The 24,008-nt window shown below is 41.1% G+C and overlaps 1 protein-coding gene across 1 annotated transcript in view; it reads right to left on the bottom strand.

Moving 5' to 3' along the window:
- Positions 1–910: 910 nt before the first annotated feature.
- Positions 911–24,008, bottom strand: part of slc35g1 (solute carrier family 35 member G1) — a 66,053-nt gene continuing 42,955 nt past the window's right edge. The window contains exons 2-3 of the mRNA XM_060938810.1: positions 10,438–10,609; positions 911–2,701 (exon numbers count right to left, since the gene is read on the bottom strand). Coding sequence (XP_060794793.1) covers positions 1,939–2,701; positions 10,438–10,609 — 935 coding nt within the window. The 3' untranslated portion in view covers positions 911–1,938. The remainder of the gene's footprint in view (positions 2,702–10,437; positions 10,610–24,008) is intronic.

Raw genomic sequence — 24,008 nt, 5'->3', positions numbered from 1 at the left:
CAAACAATAAAGTGTCTCAGTTTCAACATGCTGTCTTTGTACTATTTTCAATGAAATGTAGGGTTTTCCATGATCTGCAAATTATCGCATTCTGTTTTTATTTACAGTTTACACAGCGTCCCAACTTTTTTTTGGAATTGGGATTGCAGCTGGCACTACTGTCTCGGTGTACTGTTGTAACAAATTAATCAGATTTGAGAATTAAATAGTGCTGTGGTATAAATAAGTAACAGCCATAAAGTTAATACATGTACGTCATCATTTTAACCAAAGATGGTTGTACATGTTGTACAACACGCTCTCGGTATTGTTATGCCTCCGGTTTCTTTTAAACTAAACTAATCAAGGCCGGTACTTTTCGATGTGTATAATTTAAGACGTTTACTTTTTAAATGTTGGTTAATGGGTGGCACGGCGCTGTCACCTCACAGCAAGAAGGTCCGGGTTCGAGCCCAGTGGCCAGCGAGGGCCTTTCTGTGCGGAGTTTGCATGTTCTCCCCGTGTCCGCGTGGGTTTCCTCCAGGTGCTCCGGTTTCCCCCACAGTCCAAAGACATGCAGGTTAGGTTAACTGGTGACTCTAAATTGAGCGTAGGTGTGAATGTGAGTGTGAATGGTTGTCTGTGTCTATGTGTCAGCCCTGTGATGACCTGGCGACTTGTCCAGGGTGTACCCCGCCTTTCGCCCGTAGTCAGCTGGGATAGGCTCCAGCTTGCCTGCGACCCTGTAGAACAGGATAAAGCAGCTAGAGATAATGAGATGAGATGTTGGTTAATAATGCTGTTTTGTGAATTGAATAAGATATATAAAGCAACTGACAAGTTAACATTTACAGTAGTAGCAGTTAGTGAAGAATGAAAACACACACGTATATATTAAAATCTACAGCAGACTTTATTTAAACTGACAACTCAAAGTCAAATAAAAAGACATGAATTGGATGGACTATTTCATGGATGGATTTTAACAGAAGAAGTAGTAGTTTTAAGTCAGCATATGAATGACCCTTCACATTCAGCAAGTGCTTTTGATGAGCCTGACTCGGTCAGTGCTTCAACGTTCCATCTTTCTTACATCAAATTAATCCATAAGAAAAGGTTAAACATGTTCTAAATTGGAGCAAACTGATATTATAATATATATTTGACAATCAAAAAAAAAGAAAAAAGGTGCGTTACTTAGGTATTGCGTAGTAAGAGTGCAATATGCTTAAATAAGTGAATAAATAAAAGCTTTAATCAATATTTATCTTGTTCAATGTTTGTGCAGTAAAACGTCCTTTAACTTTAAGTCCAGGTTAACATTCAGAGAAGTGCTTGATAAACATTCAATCCCTCAAACCCAGATCGTATATAAAGAATATCGTATTTGCACAATTAAAATAAAACGGTTCCTTACCCATAAAATACCTGCCGTTTGTCTACGGTGTTTCATGCGCTTTTCATATTTAAGCCTCTAAAAGAATAAATAAAAATAATGCCTTCTCAGTGGTCGAGTGGAGAAGCACCATCTTGCAACTTTCAGAACAGTCTTATGATCAGCAGTCTATAAATCATACGTTTTTATAAATACGTGATTGTTTAATTTAGAAAAAATAAAGAAATGCACGTACGTATCCCTAAATACCGTAGAAGGTTAAATGAAGTTGATAAAAAGTTTCGATAATATAGAAAAGTTAGAGTAGTAAATTTTATAGTAAAGGTCCTGTAGAAAATATAAAGAGAACTTTCTAAAACGTAGGTCACGTTCTGGATCTTTGGTATAACGATTACAAAATTTGCATAATGAGATCTCCTTTATAAAATCTCCATCAGAGTAGGTCATCATACAGGGTTGCCAATTTGTCGTGTACACCCCGGAGTACCTAATAAACTAAAACTCCGCGTGCCTGGAAAATACACTTTTACCAGAAGGAAGGAAGGATGGATGGAATCAAATGGTCAACTCCGTGTACAGAGGTTTTTTGGCCTTGCAATGCTGTACCACTTTCTGATGGCCACTCCGGTGGTGCTGCTAATGACGCACAATGCTCCGCCGACACTCCACCACGTCGGCTTGTGATTAAGGAAGAAGAACTGCAGCACGAAGGCCAAAACCACATCCATGGTCCTCATGAGTGCAACAGGGCCGGCCTTCTCGACCTGTAGTGCTTTGGTAAGGAATATCTGGCCACCGATGCCCAGGACCCCGATGATCATCAGGTTCCACCTGTCCCAGCCGCATGACGGTAACGTCCACTCATCTATGATGAACAGCACCACGATACACTCGATGAAGCCCAGGACAGCGTAATACCACACAGCGAGGTAGTAATGCACGTTCGTGCCCATCTTTCTCAAGATGACCATGGTGCATGCTGCCGCAATGGCGCTTGAGAAGGCAGCGGCGGTGCCCTTGATGTGGTTGCTGTAGTTGCCCTCGATGTCCGAGAGCTCCCCGCCGAAGAGGAAGGGCGGCCTTGCTATGAGGACAACTCCGGTGAGGGTAAAGATGGTGAATATGACATCCCAGATAGTGCAGCGCTCCTTGAGGAAGATCCAAGCCAGCAACGATGTGAACACAGGGTTGCTGAACATAATGACGGTGGCATCAGCCAGGGGCATCTGGAGCACAGCGTAGTATAGCAGGACCATCGCGTTGGAACCGAGGAAACCTCGCAGAACCAGGTACACCCACATACGTCGAGGCCCCAGGAAACCAGTTCTGCAACAAAGGTCATTATATACATATATGGACATGAGGGATTTACTGGGAAGTACACCACGCTCATTTTTCATACATTCGGGACATGGAGAACCAAAACCATGACATCAATCTCTTTTTTTTTTCGCGGTCCTGTTTCCATCAAATCGTGCGCTCTGATTGGCTCGTGAGCGGTCCGGAATCCTACGATCTGGACCCTGGTTACGAACCTTTGGTGACTCGTTCGTTCACGACAACAAACAAACATAGTAGCAATTTTTTGTCAACGTTTTTGTTGCCTAGATCAGGGAAGTGATATAGATCAAGTTCTCTTTTTGGAAAATTCCGAGCTGACATAGCTTGTCAAACAGGTTTTTGACTTTGAGCTTGTAGCGGGTTTGTTCTTAATATGGTTTCCCTTTCCGGCACTCTCATTTTCTGTTAGAATTTGGTAAAGAAAATATATATATATTAGTGCTGTCAGAGCGGCACGGTGGTGTAGTGGTTAGCGCTGTCACCTCACAGCAAGAAGGTCCGGGTTCGAGCCCCGTGGCCGGCAAGGGCCTTTCTGTGCGGAGTTTGCATGTTCTCCCCGTGTCCGCGTGGGTTTCCTCCGGGTGCTCCGGTTTCCCCCACAGTCCAAAGACATGCAGGTTAGGTTAACTGGTGACTCTAAATTGACCGTAGGTGTGAACGTGAATGGTTGTCTGTGTCTATGTGTCAGCCCTGTGATGACCTGGCGACTTGTCCAGGGTGTACCCCGCCTTTCGCCCGTAGTCAGCTGGGATAGGCTCCAGCTTGCCTGCGACCCTGTAGAACAGGATAAAGCGGCTAGAGATAATGAGATGAGATTAGTGCTGTCAAAGTTAACGCGATAATAACGCGTTAACGCGATCTCAATTTAACGCGATTGAAAAAAATAGTGCCGTTACCGCAAATTCTAATTTGGCCCTGCGAGTCACCCGTAGTTCCTGTTGAGGCTTGTCGCGTGCTGCTTCAATAAGAGTACGTGTGAGTGATGGAGAAAGGCATAGACATATAAACATCCTCGCCGCCATATTGGATGTGGCAAAGTGGAGATTCTTCAACCGTCTCTGGTATAGCGTCTAGACAGTAGCTGAGAATAAAGATGCCTCATTCATGTGCTGCGTTTAACTGTACCAACAGGTTTACCGTCCAAACGAGATCACATGGGATTACCTTTCACAGGCGAGACTGGAAAAATACTTTTCAATCCTGTTCCTTCAGTCTTCAGTTTCCCAGCTCATCTCCACCGGGGAGGTGTAGAGTTATAAGCAGTGAGAATTAGAGAATACAGTGCCACACTATGATGAACGTTTTTGAACGTATGATGAATGTTTTTATTTTTGTTATCTGTTTTTTTCTTCTTTTATGGCAAATACTTCTCTTCAAAAGAAACTAATGAAGAGTAAAATAAAACTTTTTTTATTTTCACAGTGATATGCACTTTATTTTTCATCCCTTGGTTTTCTCATCTAATATGGAAGTTATGGATGTCAGTGGCTGTGACAAGACGTGTTATGCTCTGCAATAAAAATAAAAAAAAAACATTGGTACAAAGCAAGCCCATTCACTTTTTTATGCTGATAAGAGAATTACAAAGGTTTTTCATGTGACAAAAATGTGCGATTAAATTGCGATTAATCGCGAGTTAACTATGACAGTCGCGACATTAATCGCGATTAAATATTTTAATCGCTTGACAGCACACATACATACATACACACACACACAGAGATGCCTACCCCAAATTTTGAATTTCAGTATTCTTGAAAACATTTTTCAGTATTTTGGAATGACTTTCAGTAACATTAATTTATGCGCATTTCCATTATAAAGAGGTGTATATACCAATATGTTTAACATTTAAATTATTAAAAAGAACTGTTTTGTGTGAATTGAATAAACAAAACGTGAGCAGCCATCTCAACTGAATTTCCACTCGACACATTTCTACAGCATACAATATATCACATTTTTATAAATACAATAGTGTTCCCTGTTTGCAGACATTACGGTTGACTACCAATCATTGGTATTGAATGTAACTCCTCAAAAGTATTATATTATATTGCCTGGCAAAATGTTCTACCTGTTAACGGATTCTAATAAAAAAAAAAAAAAATTTCTTATTTCATGCCAAAGAGAGTCCGACACTGTTATCTTAATGTCCCAATATATAAATACTTCAGCATAATGCTTCAGAAGAGACATTGAATAAAATGACATTTATAATTGTATTTAAAACAGTGGAATGATCAATTTTTTGCCACAATCCCAACAGCACTAATCATAAAATTCTGTTTTTGATCATACTACATGTCCATTTGCACTTGCAACACTGAAAAGACTTTGAATTAAAGAAGTACAGCCAGTGTTTGATATTGCAGTGAATAAAAATCAGACATGTAAAAAGAAACTGAATAAGTTTAACTCGCATTTCATGGCACTAATTGGCAAGTTCAACTCCAAGCATCGGTCAACCATCACCGCTTCAGCACGTGTCACGTTCCGAGTCTTTTCATCCACAGATTTCGTAAAAAACTGCTGGATACCCCCAGATTTACTTTCCGCCTGACTCGCCATTTCAGCATACTCCATATGTTTTTTGGAGTTGACATGCCACCTGCAGTCATCGTGACCACCATGAGTGATGTTAATGTCAGTTCTACACAGTTTGCAGTGCGCGTATCCATTGCCCTTTTGACTGGGTGTAATGCACGGCCATTCTACCGTATCGAAAATAGCGTGAACAAATGTGCGGAATCTGCGCATGTCACACACAGCATGTGCGGTTGTCGTAAAAATAAATAGCCTAGCCGTGAATCGCTCATGGATTGAAAAAGTCGCTTGGACATTTAAAAACAACTCACCGGAATTTAAGACTTTATAATAATTCCGTACAGAATAACACTGTTTGCCGTAACATCGTATTTACGTAACTTTTCCGTACAAAATACGGCCAATCCGTACTAGTAGGCATCTCTGGATATATATATATATATATATATATATATATATATATATAATATATATATATATATATATATATATATATAATTTCCCAGCTTAAAGTACATATCCTGGACCAATTTAGTGTTTTTTTTTATATGAAAGTATGTCCCTTTACACACTCATCCAGAAGGGTAATTTTGCACAAGGCCATCTGTCTACAGCAGAAAGCAATAAAATAACAAAACGCGTCTGGAAAAATCCCAAGGGAGTCTGGAGCCAGATTCGTGACGCCACGTGCGGAAGCGCCAGCAGGCTGCGAGAGCTTTACACGGTTTCAGTGCGCAGTCTGTGTAGACCAAGTTTATCAGCTAGCGATTTTGCACTGAAACATGGAATTGTCGCCTTCAGCTTCTAAACCCATGGATTCATGTATCAATTCTCATCTATCTATTGTTACATAAATCATATTTTTTTCTAATTACTATTATATATTTATATATTTCTTTACTTAGAAGAGTACTGGCTACTGTAGGAGAAAGATTTCATAAGCTCCACACATGGAATCGGCTAAGCAGGGTTGTACCGTATATACATTTAATGTGTTTGACAGGTCTCAAGATCTCAAGCCCTGACACGCAGATCCCTTGATACATGTGAAGTAAGTGTATTATCGCCCAGCGCTTTCGTGTTGTTTACTTTGGTGTGTGTCAATAAATAACATTATCCGTGTACCACACAAACGCAGGAACACCTCATTTAGAGTACAGTCTCTCTTATTTCTTACCCTGGCAACAGTCGACTTGTGAATCGCCGATTTTCTTGGTCTTTTTCTCGGCTCGGCTTGGTCCTCGGCTTTTTCCGGGTGCCTTGCACGAAGCGCTCCCATTTCTCTCTCGTTGTCCGGTCTTTTGGGAAACGATGAGTACTAATCCCATCAAGATTGGTGTTGCTACACCCTCCTACGATACATCTGTTAACCATTTTAATAATTACGCGATAACGTTGAAGAAATTTGCAGAAAACCACCAGGTCGTTTTCTCATAAACAAACCAGCGCTGACGTAGGATTCAGAGGGAGGCGTCCCGCACGCGACGTCACGAAAATCAATGTTTGCCGGGAAATCCAAACGCCAAGTTTTTTCAGAGGCGGACCAATTCGCCTCAAATGGCTTGATTTCAACTGAATTTTTCTGGTATTGCGCAAGGTAAAAAAAAAAATTGCACAAAATACAAAATGTGACCGATATTTGACCAAAGTTTAATATAAAATAGGAGAATTACACTGATCTTGCTCCTAAATATACCAAAGATGTGCACTTTAAGGTCGGTCCGTATTGTGAAATACCATGACCTCAGCCTCGAAAATACTAACCTCGGCCCAGAGGCCTTGGTTAGTATTTTCAAGACCTCGGTCACGGTATTTCATGATACGGACCTCCCAGCTGGTAAATAATGTGTCACTGGTGAGGAAATCGAGGAATTGTTTTGATAAATTTGGACACTATTTTGTTTGTGAATGTGTCTATATAATAAAAAGAAAATCACACGTTGACTTGAAGATGGCGGCACGGTGGTGTAGTGGTTAGCGCTGTCGCCTCACAGCGAGAAGGTCCGGGTTCGAGTCCCGTGGCCGGCGAGGGCCTTTCTGTGCGGAGTTTGCATGTTCTCCCCGTGTCCGCGTGGGTTTCCTCCGGGTGCTCCGGTTTCCCCCACAGTCCAAAGACATGCAGGTTAGGTTAACTGGTGACTCTAAATTGACCGTAGGTGTGAATGTGAGTGTGAATGGTTGTCTGTGTCTGTGTGTCAGCCCTGTGATGACCTGGCGACTTGTCCAGGGTGTACCCCGCCTTTCGCCCGTAGTCAGCTGGGATAGGCTCCAGCTTGCCCGCGACCGTGTAGAACAGGATAAAGCGGCTACAGATAATGGAGATGAGAATGAGATGACTTGAAGATATGAAGTTTATCTTCTTGTGTTGAAGAACTCGCATTTTTCATACAAAATACATCGCAGATCTGAGTGATGTATTTAAATAATATTGGCTGACGTTGAGTGGTACATCAGATATAACTCGTCTTCGACTCGTTCAATATCATGCTAGCTGAATAGAATATACCTGATATACCATGAAAAAAAAGTCAGCCAATATTATTATTATTACTACTACACATACTCTTCATATCAGCATTCTCAAAGGCCAACGTGAGCTTAACTGCGTGTCGGCGCCATCAGCGCAGCAGTGAAGTCACCTTCCAGCCGGTGTAGCGTTCATCAGTAGTGTTAGCGAATGCTAATAAAGCGGTCAAGCCAGCACTATCTATCGAGAGCAAGTAGCACAGGCTAACGACCGAGAAACTAAGATTTCTGTCTCCTGACTCTTCTTCCACGCTGCACGCTCGCTACTGTATTTTTCACTCAGACTTAAGTATTGATTTCCCTCTGTAATTTATTCATTACTTTTAAAATCAACACTGACACTCATACACAACAGAGCGACCTGGCAGCCTGCTGCTAATCCCTTACAAAATCCTTTGCTCTGTTGCCTTTTTGTTGTGGTTGAGCTCAAGTCCCAGCTCTAATAGTAACGGTTCGCCACTGACATACACACTCTTTCTTTTCCAGTTTTTCGATGTCCATTGGTATGTTTTTCTCTTGTAACTATGCATGAAGAATAGCTAATGAAGTTCTGGAAGACTTTCGGGTGTTCAGTGCATGTTACCTCTTTCTCGGTGAACAATGAAATGCTTCTGCACAGCAGAAAACTCTCCCATTGAATATTCGCATCAGCTCTGACGTCATGTCTTGACAACCATGCAATATCGTAAACCTTATTCAATACTCCTTCTCCATTGGGTAGAGTGACACAATACATGTAGGATAAGCGATATGCTAACAATATTGCATGCTATCAAACCAAATGAATGAAACCTGCTAGAAGGGAATAGAACACATGCTTTTATTCCACTGAAAAAGTGTCCTGTATGTATAATTCATATATGTTATTTACCAGCTGGGAGGTCCGTATGGTGAAATACCGTGACCAAGGTCTTGAAAGTACTGAGCGAGGCCCTCTGGGGCGAGGTCAGTATTCAAGGCCGAGGTCACGGTATTTCACCATACGGACCGACCTTAAGCTGGTAAATAATATATTTATTTTTTTCTTTACCAAATTCTAACAGAAAACGAGAGCGCCTGAAAGGGAAAACCGAGCCGAGGCGAGCCGCCATTTTGAATCCTCATTCACGGCTGTAATGCAAATGGCTTCCTCCTCGGTATACAAGTGCACTTCCATGGCAGGAAAAAAACTACATTTTGCTGCCTATGTAGTCCCCTATTTATACAAATAGGAGTCATTCAGGATTCAGCCATGTTTTTGCTCAGCGTTAGCAACAGTTAGAGGTTTTTAGCTTTCTCCTGAAACGTTTTCTTTATTTCTTCTTCCTCAGGGGAGTAAAACTCGCTTTCGCTGTGAACACTGTCGTTATCGCTATCCATGCTGTAAAATTAATGCTATTCTCCTGAGAAATGCTAGCAAACATATATAAGATTATCAAAAATCTTATAAATAAATCTTATGAAAAAAGATAAAACGTTTGTTGTTGTTGTGAACGAGCGAGTCGCCAGAGGTCCGTAACTGGGGTCCGTACCGTAGGATACGGACCCGCTCGCCAGCCAATCAGAGTGCAGCATTTGATGAAAACCACACCGTGAAAAAATAATTCCCGATATCTCACTCTGATGGCGTCACTCCCAGTGTTTTCCCGTTGACTGGACACACGTTGTCAAAATGGCAACCTGGTTCAAAATTTAAATTCTTTTGATTAACCTGTTGTTTTTTTTTTTGTGGATGTGTCCATATAATATAAAGAACATTACATGGTGGTGCAAAGATATGAAGTTTATCTTCTCGTGGTGAACATATTCACGGTTGAGTGACGCGAATGAGTGAAAAATGTTTTCAACACAAGCAGATAAACTTCATACCTTCAAGCAAACATGCGAGTTTCTTTTTTAAACTGTTCAGAAAGAGTAAATATTTCAGTCTTTAATACTCGTCAAAGATTCATTACTCCAGCGGCTCTGAAATCCAGTTTGGGGAACCCACTGCCCTGCCCCTCATGAAGGGGTTAATCATGATCTGGATCACAAGCTGGACCAGTTTCACTGGAATTTAGGAAAGCACTGGAGTGATGTAGTAGGTCCTCAGAACTGGAGGTGAGACATGGAGACACGGAGTCCTGATTTCTCCAGCAGCGTCATAGCGACGAGACTGTCTTAATTGTAAGCCAATGAGGGATGACGTTGTAAAGGGACAAACGCAAATGATTTGCTTGAATGATTTCTCAGACTAATCCTGTGACACGTGTGTGTCGTCCGACGTTTCTCAAGTTCCCCACTAGTAAGATCACTTCAAGTAGTTGTTATAACCCAAATTATAAACCACGGTCATATCCTGTCATATACGACCTCGCGCTAAACGTGTACGAAGAAAAATAAAGCTTGAAAGGAAAAGAAATCGTAGAGATTGTCGGCAAACCAAATTTAAACGCATCTGAAACAAACGTGTCGTGTAGAAATTAAAGAGTGGGCTGGAGGCTATGTATTTGTGCCTATGAATGTTTATCAGAACTAAAGAAACCGTGGATGCCCACAAGCGACGACAGCAGCGTCAAGGGAAACTACAATTCGCTACTTATCGCCCGCGAGCGTGAACGTCGGCGCAGAATTCACTTTACGACTCGGAGTCAGGTTTGTGATCCAAACTCGCTGAGACTGGAACTTACTTATAGTAGATCATCGCTGGCATGACAAACAGCATCTGGAAAAAGCAGCGGATTGCACTGATTTCCACAGCATGAATACCGTCGAGTTTCTTCACGAACAGAGCAACAACTGAAAAGAAGACTGAGGCCAGGAGACTGTAGAGGAGGCCCAGGCCAGGACATGTTTTCTTCTCTGATGGAAAACAGAAACGTGAAGAATCAAAACAAACCCTGGTCATATCAGCTGAACATCCAACACCATCGCTGAAGAGAATTCAATTTATTTAACGCTTCTTTCAAAAACAACAAGACAGGTAAAGGAATATAAAGCAAACATTCATGAAATGATTGAAAAACATATGGATTAAAAAAAGAAAAAAAAAAAACTCCAAAACCCTACAGTCCATCAGTACGGTCAGTACGGTAATATTAGCTGACGAATTCATCAATGCTTTAATGCTGAAAATATTACATATATGTTATTTACCAGCTGGGAGGTCCATATGGTGAAATACCGTGACCGAGGTCTTGAAAGTACTGAGCGAGGCCCTCTGGGCCGAGGTCACGGTATTTCACCATACGGACCGACCTTAAGCTGGTAAATAATATATTTATTTTTTTCTTTACCAAATTCTAACAGAAAACGAGAGCGCCCGAAAGGGAAAACCGAGGCAAGCCGCCATTTTGAATCCTCATTCACGGCTGTAATGCAAATGGCTTCCTCCTCGGTATACAAGTGCACTTCCATGGCAGGAAAAAAACTACATTTTGCCGCCTATGTAGTCCCCTATTTATACAAATAGGAGTCATTCAGGATTCAGCCATGTTTTTGCTCGGTTAGCAGCAGTTAGAGGTTTTTAGCTTTCTCCTGAAATGTTTTATTTCTTCTTCCTCAGGGGAGTTAAACTCGCTTTCGCTGTGAACACTGTCGTTATCGCTATCCATGCTGTAAAATTAACGCTATTCTCCTGAGAAATGCTGGCAAACATGTATAAGATTTTTGATAATCTTATAAATAAATCTTATAAAAAAGATAAAACGTTTGTTGTTGTTGTGAACGAGCGAGTCGCCAGAGGTCCGTAACCTGGGTCCGTATCATAGGATACGGACCCGTTCGCCAGCCAATCAGAGCGCAGGATTTGATGAAAACTGCACCGCGAAAAAAATCTCATCTCATTATCTCTAGCCGCTTTATCCTGTTCTACAGGGTCGCAGGCAAGCTGGAGCCTATCCCAGCTGACTACGGGTGAAAGGCGGGATACACCTAGTCTGGCTAACGCGACTTCAAAGCTCTGCGAGCATTTGGTCTGGCAAAGATATTAAGCCCAACCGTTTCCCAAAGTGCGTGGTTGACCCGCCTCCCTGAAATGCCTCAGTTTGCTACTGGTTGAAGCCAGAAAAGGCTGTGACGAAGCTTAAATCAATCACATCACTCTTTCCTCTGACGTATGTGACGCGACGGGGCTAACTGGTAGATTAAACTCTTACCGAAGCCGGTCGGGAGCAAGGCGAAAACGTCCTTCCTTTCAATAAATACCTCCAGGGCTGCTCTTTGCTCCGTTTTCAATGAGAACTTGCTCCAAGTTCGTAATGTTTCTAGTGAATGAAGCGCTTCCGGCATAGATTCTGTAAACAATCTATGGCTTCCGGTCGCAGTTCTACTACATCACTGCCTTGAACACGTCTCTACCCAGGGCCGTTGGAGATGCTCAAAGTTGATTGGCTCCCGATTTTTCGGGAGCTTGGAAGAGCTGTAGATAGCTTGCCTTGCCAGACTAAGCTCGCAACAGGCCCTCGTGTTGCATCACACTTAGGATGGGCGGGGCCAGGCTAGGGTACACCCTAGACAAGTCGCCAGGTCATCACAGGGCTGACACATAGACACAGACAACCATTCACACTCTCATTCACACCTACGGTCAATTTAGAGTCACCAGTTAACCTAACCTGCATGTCTTTGGACTGTGGGGGAAACCGGAGCACCCGGAGGAAACCCACGCGGACACGGGGAGAACATGCAAACTCCACACAGAAAGGCCCTCGCCGGCCACGGGACTCGAACCCAGGACCTTCTTGCTGTGAGGCGACAGCGCTAACCACTACACCACCGTGCCACCCCCGCGAAAAAAATACATTTCATTATTGAACATAACCCTGAATTGTTCTCTACTTGGCCAACTTTCTGTAAAATGATCGCCGGGTTTGGCTTTCTACAGCGTGATATCCGTTTGAATGCACAAGTGGGAAGGAACAGAGGTGTGTGAATGAGCATGTGGACACTGTTCTACAATGCTCATTCAGCGCTGACCCTGGGTTCTGAAAAATATTCTCCACTTTTTTCCTTGAAAAATTAAGTATTCTTTGCTTTTTCTTAGTTGGTATTTTTTCCTGAGTTACCGACGTATCAAAGTGGACTTAATACGGGTTTATACTAACCAAACTGGCACAATTCAGATATTCGTACAGATACAGTTAGGCCTCTTCATTCCATATAAAATTTGAGCTCCACTCCAGAAAGACTTGATTTTGGGCAGCCTGTGCGCCATCAGGCTAAAATTAACCTCTTTAGTTTAAGCTTACTTAAAGCTAGACGGCTTTTTGATTTCATAAAATCGGTGAAATTTAGTTCGCTCTGAAATGTGGTCATTGTGAAATATGTCATTTTCTGAGATATTACAGAAATAATCAGGCCATTCTGTGGCTGGGAAGTTCTTTAATTTGAGGGAATTAAAGCAAATAACGTGCATGAAATCGCTCGGTTCGCGCAGTCAGGCAGACAGAAGAAGTCCGTGTGCGCATGCGCAGGTTTACTTTGAGCGTGCTCTGACAGTTCCATCATTCTGTCGCTAAACGAACAGCTGATCACACCGAGGTGCTCGCTGAGCGTCGATATTTATTAGTTTGGTCCTGCGTTTCCTTTCCTTCGTATATAACATAACGTCTTTTCTTCTCGCTTTCCGTTACTGTAGTAGGGCTTTCACGGTTCATTCGCACGCTCGTGTCCTCCGTTTTTCTCTCCTGTTTCACATTTGTATCCCACAATGCCTTGCGTGAACAGGGAAAACCCACCACGTCATGCACGATGTACAGTAGTATCTTGAATTGGGTCCTGGTGAAGCAGGAAAAAATAGCGGAGAATTTAGGGCCATGTGGCCTTAAATTCATTAATTGTTCTATTTAAAAAAAAAATAATAATAATAATAAAAAATTGGAAGTCTGTGATTCAAATTCAGTCGTTTTCGGTCCACTAAACAGAAATAATCGGGTGTCGGGGAAAATTGTTATGACCTAAACTTGAAAAAATCCGAAAGGCGGTCTAGCTTTAAGGTTATTTTAGCATGGGATTATTTAAAAGAGGTGTTAGGACTCTCTTTAGCCTTTACTTCAACACAAAACTGGATTTGCAAATTGAACGGAGTTGAGAAGAATCTCGGAACAACCAAAAGTGAAGGAATCCGAGTTTCCCATTGATTTCTCATCTCTCATCTCGTTATCTGTAGCCGCTTTATCCTGTTCTACAGGGTCGCAGGCGAGCTGGAGCCTATCCCAGCTGACTACGGGCGAAAGGCGGGGTACACCCGACAAGTCGCCAGGTCATCACAGGGCTGACACATAGACACAGACAACCACTCACATTCACACCTGAGCAATTCCAGCGTTATGGACGTGACACTTGAACTCAAAATGGCAACAAATGACCCAGTGCATGTTTTATTGTCTCCCAGTATTTAAACAGGTGTTGCATATTTTAAGGCTGTACCATACTGGAGAAGTGATAGAACAAGAACAATTCCCATAGTACATCTAGGGCATGCCAGAAAATGCCAATAAAAGATGCGTTATGGATGTGACAGAAGAAGTATCACTTTTCTTGGGTGACTGTACATTTTTATCAAACTCTGAAATCGTAAACCTAATGTCGAAATGGAGATACCCATTTGATAGAGGGGTCCAAGGTGAATATTAAAAAATCTTTGTTTAAAATATTTTGTATTTCATGCAGAGTTTCGGAAGGAAAAGTCAGCGTTATGGATGTGACGAAATTCCGTTATGGATGTGACGCGTCTGAAATAGACATGGCATATGTTTAGAAAATCAGCAATTTAACCACCATAACCCTTTGAAAAACTCTCTAAATATCAGCTAAAACTATCAAAGTTCTTAAATAATATTTAGGATGGCTATTGTTTTGCTGTTTTGTGGATTTTAGCATACATTTCTGTGGCTTGTGGCAATAATATAGAATTGTACATGATCAAAGTTGATTTTCACTTGGGTTTTACATTATAAGAAAGAAAGACTGACAGTAACGTATTAGGTTGGTTACAAATTGGTTCAACTTATTCACATCTGTAAAATACAGGCCTAGGTGATATCTCTGGGAGTGGTTTTGATGTATTACATGTTGCTTTATTTTTGCATGGTGAGGTTGACATTTACATGGAATTGCCCACCTACGGTCAATTTAGAGTCACCAGTTAACCTAACCTGCATGTCTTTGGACTGTGGGGGAAACCGGAGCACCCGGAGGAAACCCATGCGGACACGGGGAGAACATGCAAACTCCACACAGAAAGGCCCTCGCCGGCCCCGGGGCTCGAACCCGGACCTTCTTGCTGTGAGGCGACAGCGTTAACCACTACACCACCGTGCCGCCCTCCCATTGATTTACGAACCGAAAACAGAATGACACTGCGTTTTACGTCACGTGTTAGTTAGCCTAGGGGCATTTTTAGCTTTTGAAAAGACCAGGGGTAAGCCATGTTTCCTGAAGCTTGTCATTTTTCAGGGTGATTGTCCTCGATATGTTGGTGAGGTTATATCTAACTTTACATGATGATATTATCATCCGCACATTCAAGAGGTCATGACCTCTTTATTAGTGATTTTTGCACTGCTCATTTTAAATTTATGTACTTCGCTTCAGTTTCCTTATCATCATCATTAGTCATAATGTCTCAGGAAACTGAAGCATGGGTCAACTGACTTAAATATCACGAGTAAAATTAATCATCATTTTCAGAAAAATATATAATTTCTCACATATCTCTCTCCTTTAGGACCACAAACACACCAATTCTCAGCTACATTATTATATTACAGCATTCATAATCCCAGATGACGTCCAAGTCAGTAGTTTTCTATTAATCTCTTACTTTTTTTGAGGGCGAAAATACCAACGACTATAGCTCCGAGTGACGGGGCCGAACGACGCCACAGCATTAGCCACAGGAACTCAAACACGAAACATGGCTCCCTTCAGTCGCTTGCTGACTGACAGCACCTTCATGTTTTTTTTTTTTTACTGACCCCTGTATTACTGACACTGTCCGATGTGCTCGGGGACAGTCAGGGCTCCGAGTGCGTCTCCCCCCGTGGCTGTTTCAGCCCTTAAATCATCTTCAGTGCTTGAAGAAGCTCGCCCAAAAACTTCATCAGCTTAGACCGCGCTTTGTTTGGTTCACGCAGAGATAATTACACCACCACGCCAGGCTGATTAAAACACACTGCGATTGGCCAAAAGCTTGGCGCTCATTTGGTCATTATGTGCAGTTGATTTAATTGGTCAGAAGCACGTACTCGTTGTTTACGCTCTGGCTTCCCGCAGTCTCTTCACTGGGGTTGGATTTCGGCAAACGGAGGGATTTCTAGAAAAGAGGACTTATGATAACGATGACGAATACATTTGTCACTGTGACGACTGATAGTAATTTTCTCTTCGTCACTGATGGATTACGTTCGTCAACGACGAGAGCCAGTGGGAACCCTGCTCATTCACACATGAACAAATGTTAGAGCTGTGTTACTTCCGACTAGGGTGAAGCCACTATTGTATTGTATTCCCGCTACTGAACGTTATTGTGCTCTCTGCTTTCAAAACACCACCACGATTACAGCTGTGAAAAACTAAGATTACACAGCTGATAATCACAATTTATTTTTTCTCTCATCGATTTGAATCGTTATGAATTTGTATCGTGATTTTTCGTTACACGCCTACTAGATCACATCGATATCTCAATATTCTCGACAGACAGGGTTCCTAATCCCCAGGAGCTGATTACAGCTTCATAAAGCCTGTTGCTTTGTGTCCTTGACAAAGCATAACGGCAGAAGGCCTTTGGCTGTATGGTCTCTCTTTCACGTCTTTGTTTTCAGACCACTTGCATCATACATTTCCTCATAGTGAGAAAGGGACACCTCCATAAAGCCTGGTGTCGATGTGCTGTGGGCGGTGCCGATGGAAAAGCTCGACAGATCTGCACAGTGTGAATGAGCGTGTGGACATATCGGGTTTTGCCGATCAAGCTCTCTAAAGAAATTAAAAAAAAAAAAAAAGCATGGTTCACTTGAGTACCTGTTGTGCGAGAGCAACACTTCTGAGAATCAGGTCATGGGAAAGCCTAGACGGGACGCAGGCCAAATCGTATCAACTGGACTGACCTCAAATGGGGTCTAGAAAATAACCTGGGAGGGTAAAGCTCAAGGCTGAGGCTTGAAGTTTTCAAAACAGAGATATGGGCAACGTTTCCTGAATTGACTCTTCTGCCAGGTTCATAGGGAAATTACTATAGGGAAATACTTGACTGGTTTCCTTATAGGACAAGAGCTGGGATGGTCTGGTATGAATAACTCGCATCGTCACGTGACCCGTACGGACCCACACTCACACTCTTAATAAAACCACTGGGAAAAAGTCATGTGACTGGGCAGACATGGATTTTTGAATCCCGTCCAGAAAAAGCCGTATGCGGTCCCGGACCCGTTTCGCTCTCTTCCGCTGTTTTCATTTTGCTTTGAATTGTTACTTTGAAAAATTAGCGACACAACTGAGCACAGTGAAAGTTATTTATTATTATTACTATTATTATTATCCTCCCCCGTTACGAACTGCGCAGGGGGATATAGGAATGGAGTCCATCCGTTTCAATCTGGACAAGTTCTCAGAAACCACATAAGCTACATCAACGAAACTTTGCGTGCTCAGATGACTATTCATGATCCAAGGTGAGTTCGAAAATCATTTACGAGAAATTATTATTTTCAGAGTTATGGCCCTTGATTTATGCTACTGGACTTTGTACAAGTGCACTCAATCTGGATAACTTTTCTCAGAAACTACATCAATGAAACTTTGCGTGCTCATACTACTGAAAAAAGCTGGGTAGCGTTTTATGAAGGTGTCATAGCACTTATGACATCATAAGTCAATATTAAAGCGATGGGCTTATAAAGGCGTAAGTGTTCAGAGATCTTCATAAAACGTTCGTGGCGGGGGATAGTGATGACCATGTCTTTATTTTTTTTTAAACAAATTGTTTTCTTCAAAAATACAAATCAGTATCTCCACCAATCAAAGCTTCTGTGGCATCTGGTTTGTTCCCTTGTCCATTTTTTTTCCCCTGAGGTCTCTGCGCTTGGACTTCAGGACTTTCCTGGACTTTTTAAAAAGGAGAACAGAAGTCATTTTTAAACTTGCTTTATTTCTTAATTAACGTGTTATTCAATTACGTTTTCGGTTTTAGTAACCTTATATCGTGACTCGTATTGGCAACTAATTGCAATTAAATATTATACTTATCGACCTGTTCGTTTTTTAGCCGTGTTGAATTTAGTTCGTTTGGTCCATGGCAGGCATCGCTTATCCGCGCGATCTTCACGAGACTTGTGCGAGACTTCGAGACGTCAAGCGTCAGCCAGGTGTCAGTGGCGCCATTTTGAAAACTGTTTTCCAAACGAAGTATTGCACAAAAACGAGTTTAAATGACGATTACTGTCTACTTTTTAAAACTTTCCTGATTTGCTATCAAAACAAACAAAACTTCCGGCTTGATTACATCAGCATTCGAAAGAGGGCACGCGCGTCTTTTGACTACCCCGTGTCCGAAATCGCTCCCTACTCACTATATAGGGCACTATATAGTGAGGACGCCATTTTGTAGCGCTGTCCGAAACCTTAGTGAGGATTATTTACACCCTATATAGTGCACTCAAAGTATCCCAGAATGCATCACGAAAAGTAGTGTCCAACCGATGATCACTAACCAAAGCAAGATATCCCATCATGCATTGTGGTTGCGCTGAAAGAAAAAAAAATGTAAAAAGTCTCAAATTTGATTTAATAAAAGGCAGCGGCAAAGAAGAAAGTATTCAGCCTTGAGTTAAAAGAACTGAAAGATGCAGCTATTTTGTATTGATTGTGGGAAATACGCTCAGTACAATATGGATTTATCACAAAAACACGTGCACGTATTTATTTTGAAAACCCACCAGCCGACTGATCTGGCACGTTTTAATTGTGCAACAGTAATGACGTAAATACCGGCGCGATGGACTAGTGTCCGAAAGCGTTTTTTCATTTTACCAATGAGCTCGCTATATAGTCCTCTATATAGTAATTCCCTATATAGTGAGTAGGGAGTAGTGAACGAGTGAGCGATTTCAGACACAGGGAACGTTGGCAGATGTTGGTCGCTTTGATTTCCGCTGTACGTTTTACTTCCGTCCTATGATGTCTCGCACAGGTCTCAGCGAATCTCGTTTACGGCCATTGCTTTGCCATATGGACTGATATTACAGAGCACATTCCAAACACTCAACTTGCTATAGCAGCGAAAAAATAGCGATCAAAAATGCATTCCGATATTTAATAAAATGAGATAAATAGAATTTAAATTTTTTTTTAAAAATTTGCCTTCAGTTCTCCTCTAAAAGTTGTCTCGGTCAAAGATTGGTTGACTAAACGTCAAGAAACCCACGTGAGTGAAGGTGTACACAAAACTAGACGACTGTCACAACTAGGGCTGGGTAAAAAAAATCGATTTTGGATCGACTTCATTTAAATTTCGCACTATCGATTCACAGGGCATGAGATCGATGTTTTTTTTTTCCCCCCCACAACACAATCTCGTGTGTTGTGTGATTTTCCTCCCTCAGACGTCTCGTGCGTGATGACGCAGCTGCGCAGTCGTACGTCGTGACGTTCAAGCACGCACACAAAATGGCTGAGGCCAGAGCCATGGCTGAGGCAGGGAAAACACCGCTCGGCGAGCCGTCTCAAATGAAATCTGACGTGTGGAATCATTTCAAATTTAAAACGACAAAGGACGAAGAGCTTGATAAAACCAAGGTAGTTTGCAAGATATGCCAAGCAGAGCTCAGTTACGTGTGAACTGTCAAATTTACAAAATAAAGACGTGTATTTTGCAACGTATTGTATGGAGATATTTTCATTATTTAAGAGCAGATTGAATTGATTCAGATTGAATCGAATCGAATCGTGATTAATCAATTTAAAACCCTAAGAATCGAAATCGAATCAATCAATCTAGGAAATTGACTGTGATACCCTAGACTGGTTAACACCAGACCATATAACAAGTGAAATATGGTCTGGAATCCGCCTATTGAATTTCTCGTAGGGGAGGTGTGGTTTACGATTGTCAACGGCCGTTTATTGGACGTTGCGAATGTCTATCATTTGGCGTATACGTAGCCCATGGCCAATCATGGCAGTTGTACCCGGTGACGTAGTTAGAGCGACGAAGAGGCGAAGAAGAGAAGGAAAGAGAAAGAGAAGGCAAAACAAAAATAGGAAAACAATGGCACTGAACGATTACTGCCGTTTGTGCAAGACAAAGCTTGATCGAAAGTTTGGTTCGTATCGCTCGCCGCCATGTTAAATGTGATCCGTAAACAGTCCCAAATAAACTACAAGCTTCCGTTTGTCGAGTAGTACGCGTCACCGTCTTTCCACCCCTCCCCACTCTCTGATTGGCTCCCTAACTCAGGCGAGCCGTTAGACCATAGTTTCCATGCTGTCTTTTCAGATCGGAACGATTGTGCAAAGCAGCATGGGATTTCCCAGGCTAGTGATACCCAGCCCGAGTCACGACAACGTCGTCAATTTGGATCACAGCGACTGGCTCAAAAAGCATAACTACTCTGTCCACCGCCACGACGATGACAACTGGCACTACAGTGTCTACACCAGCATTCTGTCAGTGCCAGAGCACTAAGAGAAATTCACTCCAAGAAGCACCCTGAGATCCAAAAAAAAAAAAAAAAAAGATAACCCCTGGCTCAGAGCACTTCAGATGGCACAGGTAAGTAACCATTACGCTAAATTAATACCTTAACCATAACGTAAGAATATGTTATTTTTGATGGCACTCATTGTCATTAATAGTGAGATTATAACTTGTCTTGACGCAAACGTTATCATATCTAGTAATGGAGGCAGGTTATAGTCAGATTACTGAATAATACTTATTTAGTTTTGTTAAATAATTACTGAAAATCATTAACACCTTGCATTCAAATGGACCCCCTGTTACATCAGTATTCTTATGATAAATAATCTTTCTGCAAACTTAAACGTATGAATCAAGTTTTCTTTTCCTTTAAATGTGTTTTAATCTGAATCGAGTCCATTTAATAAAGTGCCAAAATTTAAACTTTATAATATGCAGTCGCTTTACTTTTCTTTTCAGTGCATCTTAGTTATACGTATATTACGGTAATTGCATCCGAAACACTCTAAATCATTACAGTTATAGTAATACAGCAACTTATTTTAAAGGTGGCAGGTCTTAGGTTCAGATCCCTTTGTGATCAACAGGAGGTCATGATGATCGATTCTCTTCAGTGGATTGCAGAAGACGGAACAAACCGCTGTTCATATTTTCACGCACATTTTTGTTACAGCACTACTTGATCATAGATAATTAAGGGATCCCCGTAGATTTTCAATCTATTATATACCTCAGTAATCTATAACAAAACCGTTTAACCTGCATGTTGAACTTTAAAGTGCATATCACTGGTAAATTCAGGAGCAAGATCAGTGTAATTCTCCTATTTTATATTAAACTTTGGTCAAATATCTGTCACATTTTGCATTTTCTGCAATTTTTTTTTTACCTTGCGCAATACCAGAAAAATTCAGTTGAAATCAAGCCATTTGAGGCGAATTGGTCCGCCTCTGAAAAAATTTGGCATTTGGATTTCCCGGCAAACATTGATTTTCGTGACGTCGCGTGCGGGACGCCTCCCTCTGAATCCTACGTCAGCGCTGGTTTGTTTGAGAAAACGACCTGGTGGTTTTCTGCAAATTTCTTCAACATTATTGCGCAATTATTAAAATGGTTAACAGATGTATCGTAGGAGGGTGTAGCAACACCAATCTTGATGGGATTAGTACTCATCGTTTCCCAAAAGACCGGACAATGAGAGAGAAATGGGAGCGCTTGGTCTACACAGGCTGTGCACTGAAACCGTGCAAAGCTCGCGCAGCCTGCTGGCGCTTCCGCAGGTAACGTCACGAATCTGGCTCCAGACTCCCTTGGGATTTTTCCAGACGTGTTTTGTTATTTTATTTTTTTCTGCTGTAGACAGATGGCCTTGTGCAAAATTACCCTTCTGGATGAGTGTGTAAAGGGACATACTTTCATATAAAAAAAAAAAAAGGTCCAGAATATGCCCTTTAAGGTGAAATTTCAAATGTGTATACATTAATACTATTTAGGTCAGAAATCACTGAAACACTGGTAAAATCGATCCTATAATCATGTATCTAAAACCTCTCAGAGACCCTGAAAATGCACCTGAGAGCATCTATTTTCAAAAAAAATTATCTGGGGGCATGCCCCCGGACCCCTCTAGTTTTGCTTCGCACCTTTGGCGCTCAATTGTCTGTGTATTATCCAGACCCTCCAGGATTTCGCGATGTTGCGATTTGCAACTTCAATGCAAATTCAACCAATCCCCGCGAATTCAGGGCGGTGTTGCAATTATATCCAATCACCGCAACTTTCCCACAAATTTGACCAATCGTTGGCGTCGTCTTGAGGTGACGTCGACAAACTACCTTCCGCCTTACTTCCAGTGTTGCCAGATTGGGCGGTTTCAAGTGCATTTTGGCGGGTTTTGAACATATTTTGGGCTGGAAAACGTCAGCAGTATCTGGCAACACTGCTTACTTCCGTGTTTCCGTTCAAGAGAAGCAGCATGCGTGAGTCAGTGTTTATGTAGGCTTAAATTCTGTTACTGAAAGTGTGTTATGTTTACAGTGAAGGACTGTGTGCACTTTACATTATTTTTTTTAACTTAATGCAAGAAATTAATGGATGCCAACATTTTTGCCAAAATGGTATTTTATTTTCCATTGTTTACCCTGGTGAAAAATAAATGTGCTAAGTGTACTAAAATTTAGCATACTTTTGTGTAGTTGAAGCTACACTAAATCATCAACATACTTCAAGTGTGTTTATGATTAGTTAACTTGAGGCATGCTATTTTGGAACAACTAATTTTGTACTAAATATATTTTAATTGTAATTAAATTGTAGAAAAGTGCAACTTGAAGTGTATTTAGTGTACTTTTATGTGCTAAAGTGGAACAACTTAAAGTATATTTTGTATAAAGTATATGACTATATGTACTAATATATGCTTAATTAGTCAAATTAAAGTGTACTTTGTATTATAGTACACTTTAGAAATTAGTACACTAAGTACACTTTAGAAATTGCACATAACTTTCACTTAAAGTATATTTTAGTATAATATATTTCTATAAAGTGTAATATAGTATAATTATTTTAAAGTGTGTTAAAAGTGTTAGCGTGAAAGCGTGATATTGATATACTTTTTATATATTTACAAAAAGTACAATTTGTGCAAGTACATTTTCAATATACTATTGAAAATATGAATATACTTTAAATACAATAAAGTACATTTTTTTTCGCCAGGGTAGGCAGCTTCAGCATCATACTGTGAGGTTCTGTTTAAATTGCTTTTTTCTTCTATGAAGCCTGAGCCATTTATTTTATTAGTTTATAATTATTGTTTAATTTAGTCTTCAGGAGAGACTGCCTGCACACAGTACTAGTATTAATAGTTTTTTTTTTCTTACATGAAAGCTGAGGCATTTATATTATATTTTAAGGTAACTTCATGTTGTGCTGTGAGGTTCTCTGCACTTTAACTTTTGAACCAACAGGAGCATTTGGATAAGTAAAGTGTATTTTTCTGCATTTTTGTAGTCCTGGTAATCTTTTATATTGGTAAAGTTGTTTACAGGACCATTTCTCAGTGTCTTTGTTTTTTTAATCAATAGTTTTTCAGTAATAACTTGAATATTTAACATATCACTCAATTTTAAATCACAAAAAGAGAAAATTGCAACAATTTCTCGCAACTTTCACTTCCTCCCGCAATGTAATCGCAACAAAAACCTAAAAAACACCGCAACTTTCATTACAATTTTTGGGAACCCCCCCCCCCCCCGCAACATCAGACATTTTAGCCCGCAACAATCACAAAAAAGGCCCACGGAATCCTGGGGGGGACTGATTATCATGCCAGAATTTAGGGCTTTAATTTTTTTTCTGGGGAAAACGCTGCACGCCTTCGAATTCAATGGTTTTTCTTAAAGTAATGATGGACGTCGTTTCTCTTTACTTAGTTGAGCGGTTCTTGGCGCAATATGGATTACTACAGTTGTGGTGTTGAATAGGGCTTTTACTGTATTTTTATTCTTTACTATTTGATCTCAAACACATTAAGAAGGCAAGAAATTCCACTAA

Source organism: Neoarius graeffei, chromosome 14 (assembly GCF_027579695.1).
Source record: "Neoarius graeffei isolate fNeoGra1 chromosome 14, fNeoGra1.pri, whole genome shotgun sequence".
NCBI lineage: Eukaryota > Metazoa > Chordata > Actinopteri > Siluriformes > Ariidae > Neoarius > Neoarius graeffei.
Note: the sequence above shows the minus strand (reverse complement) of the source record. Positions and strands in the feature narration are given on the sequence as shown.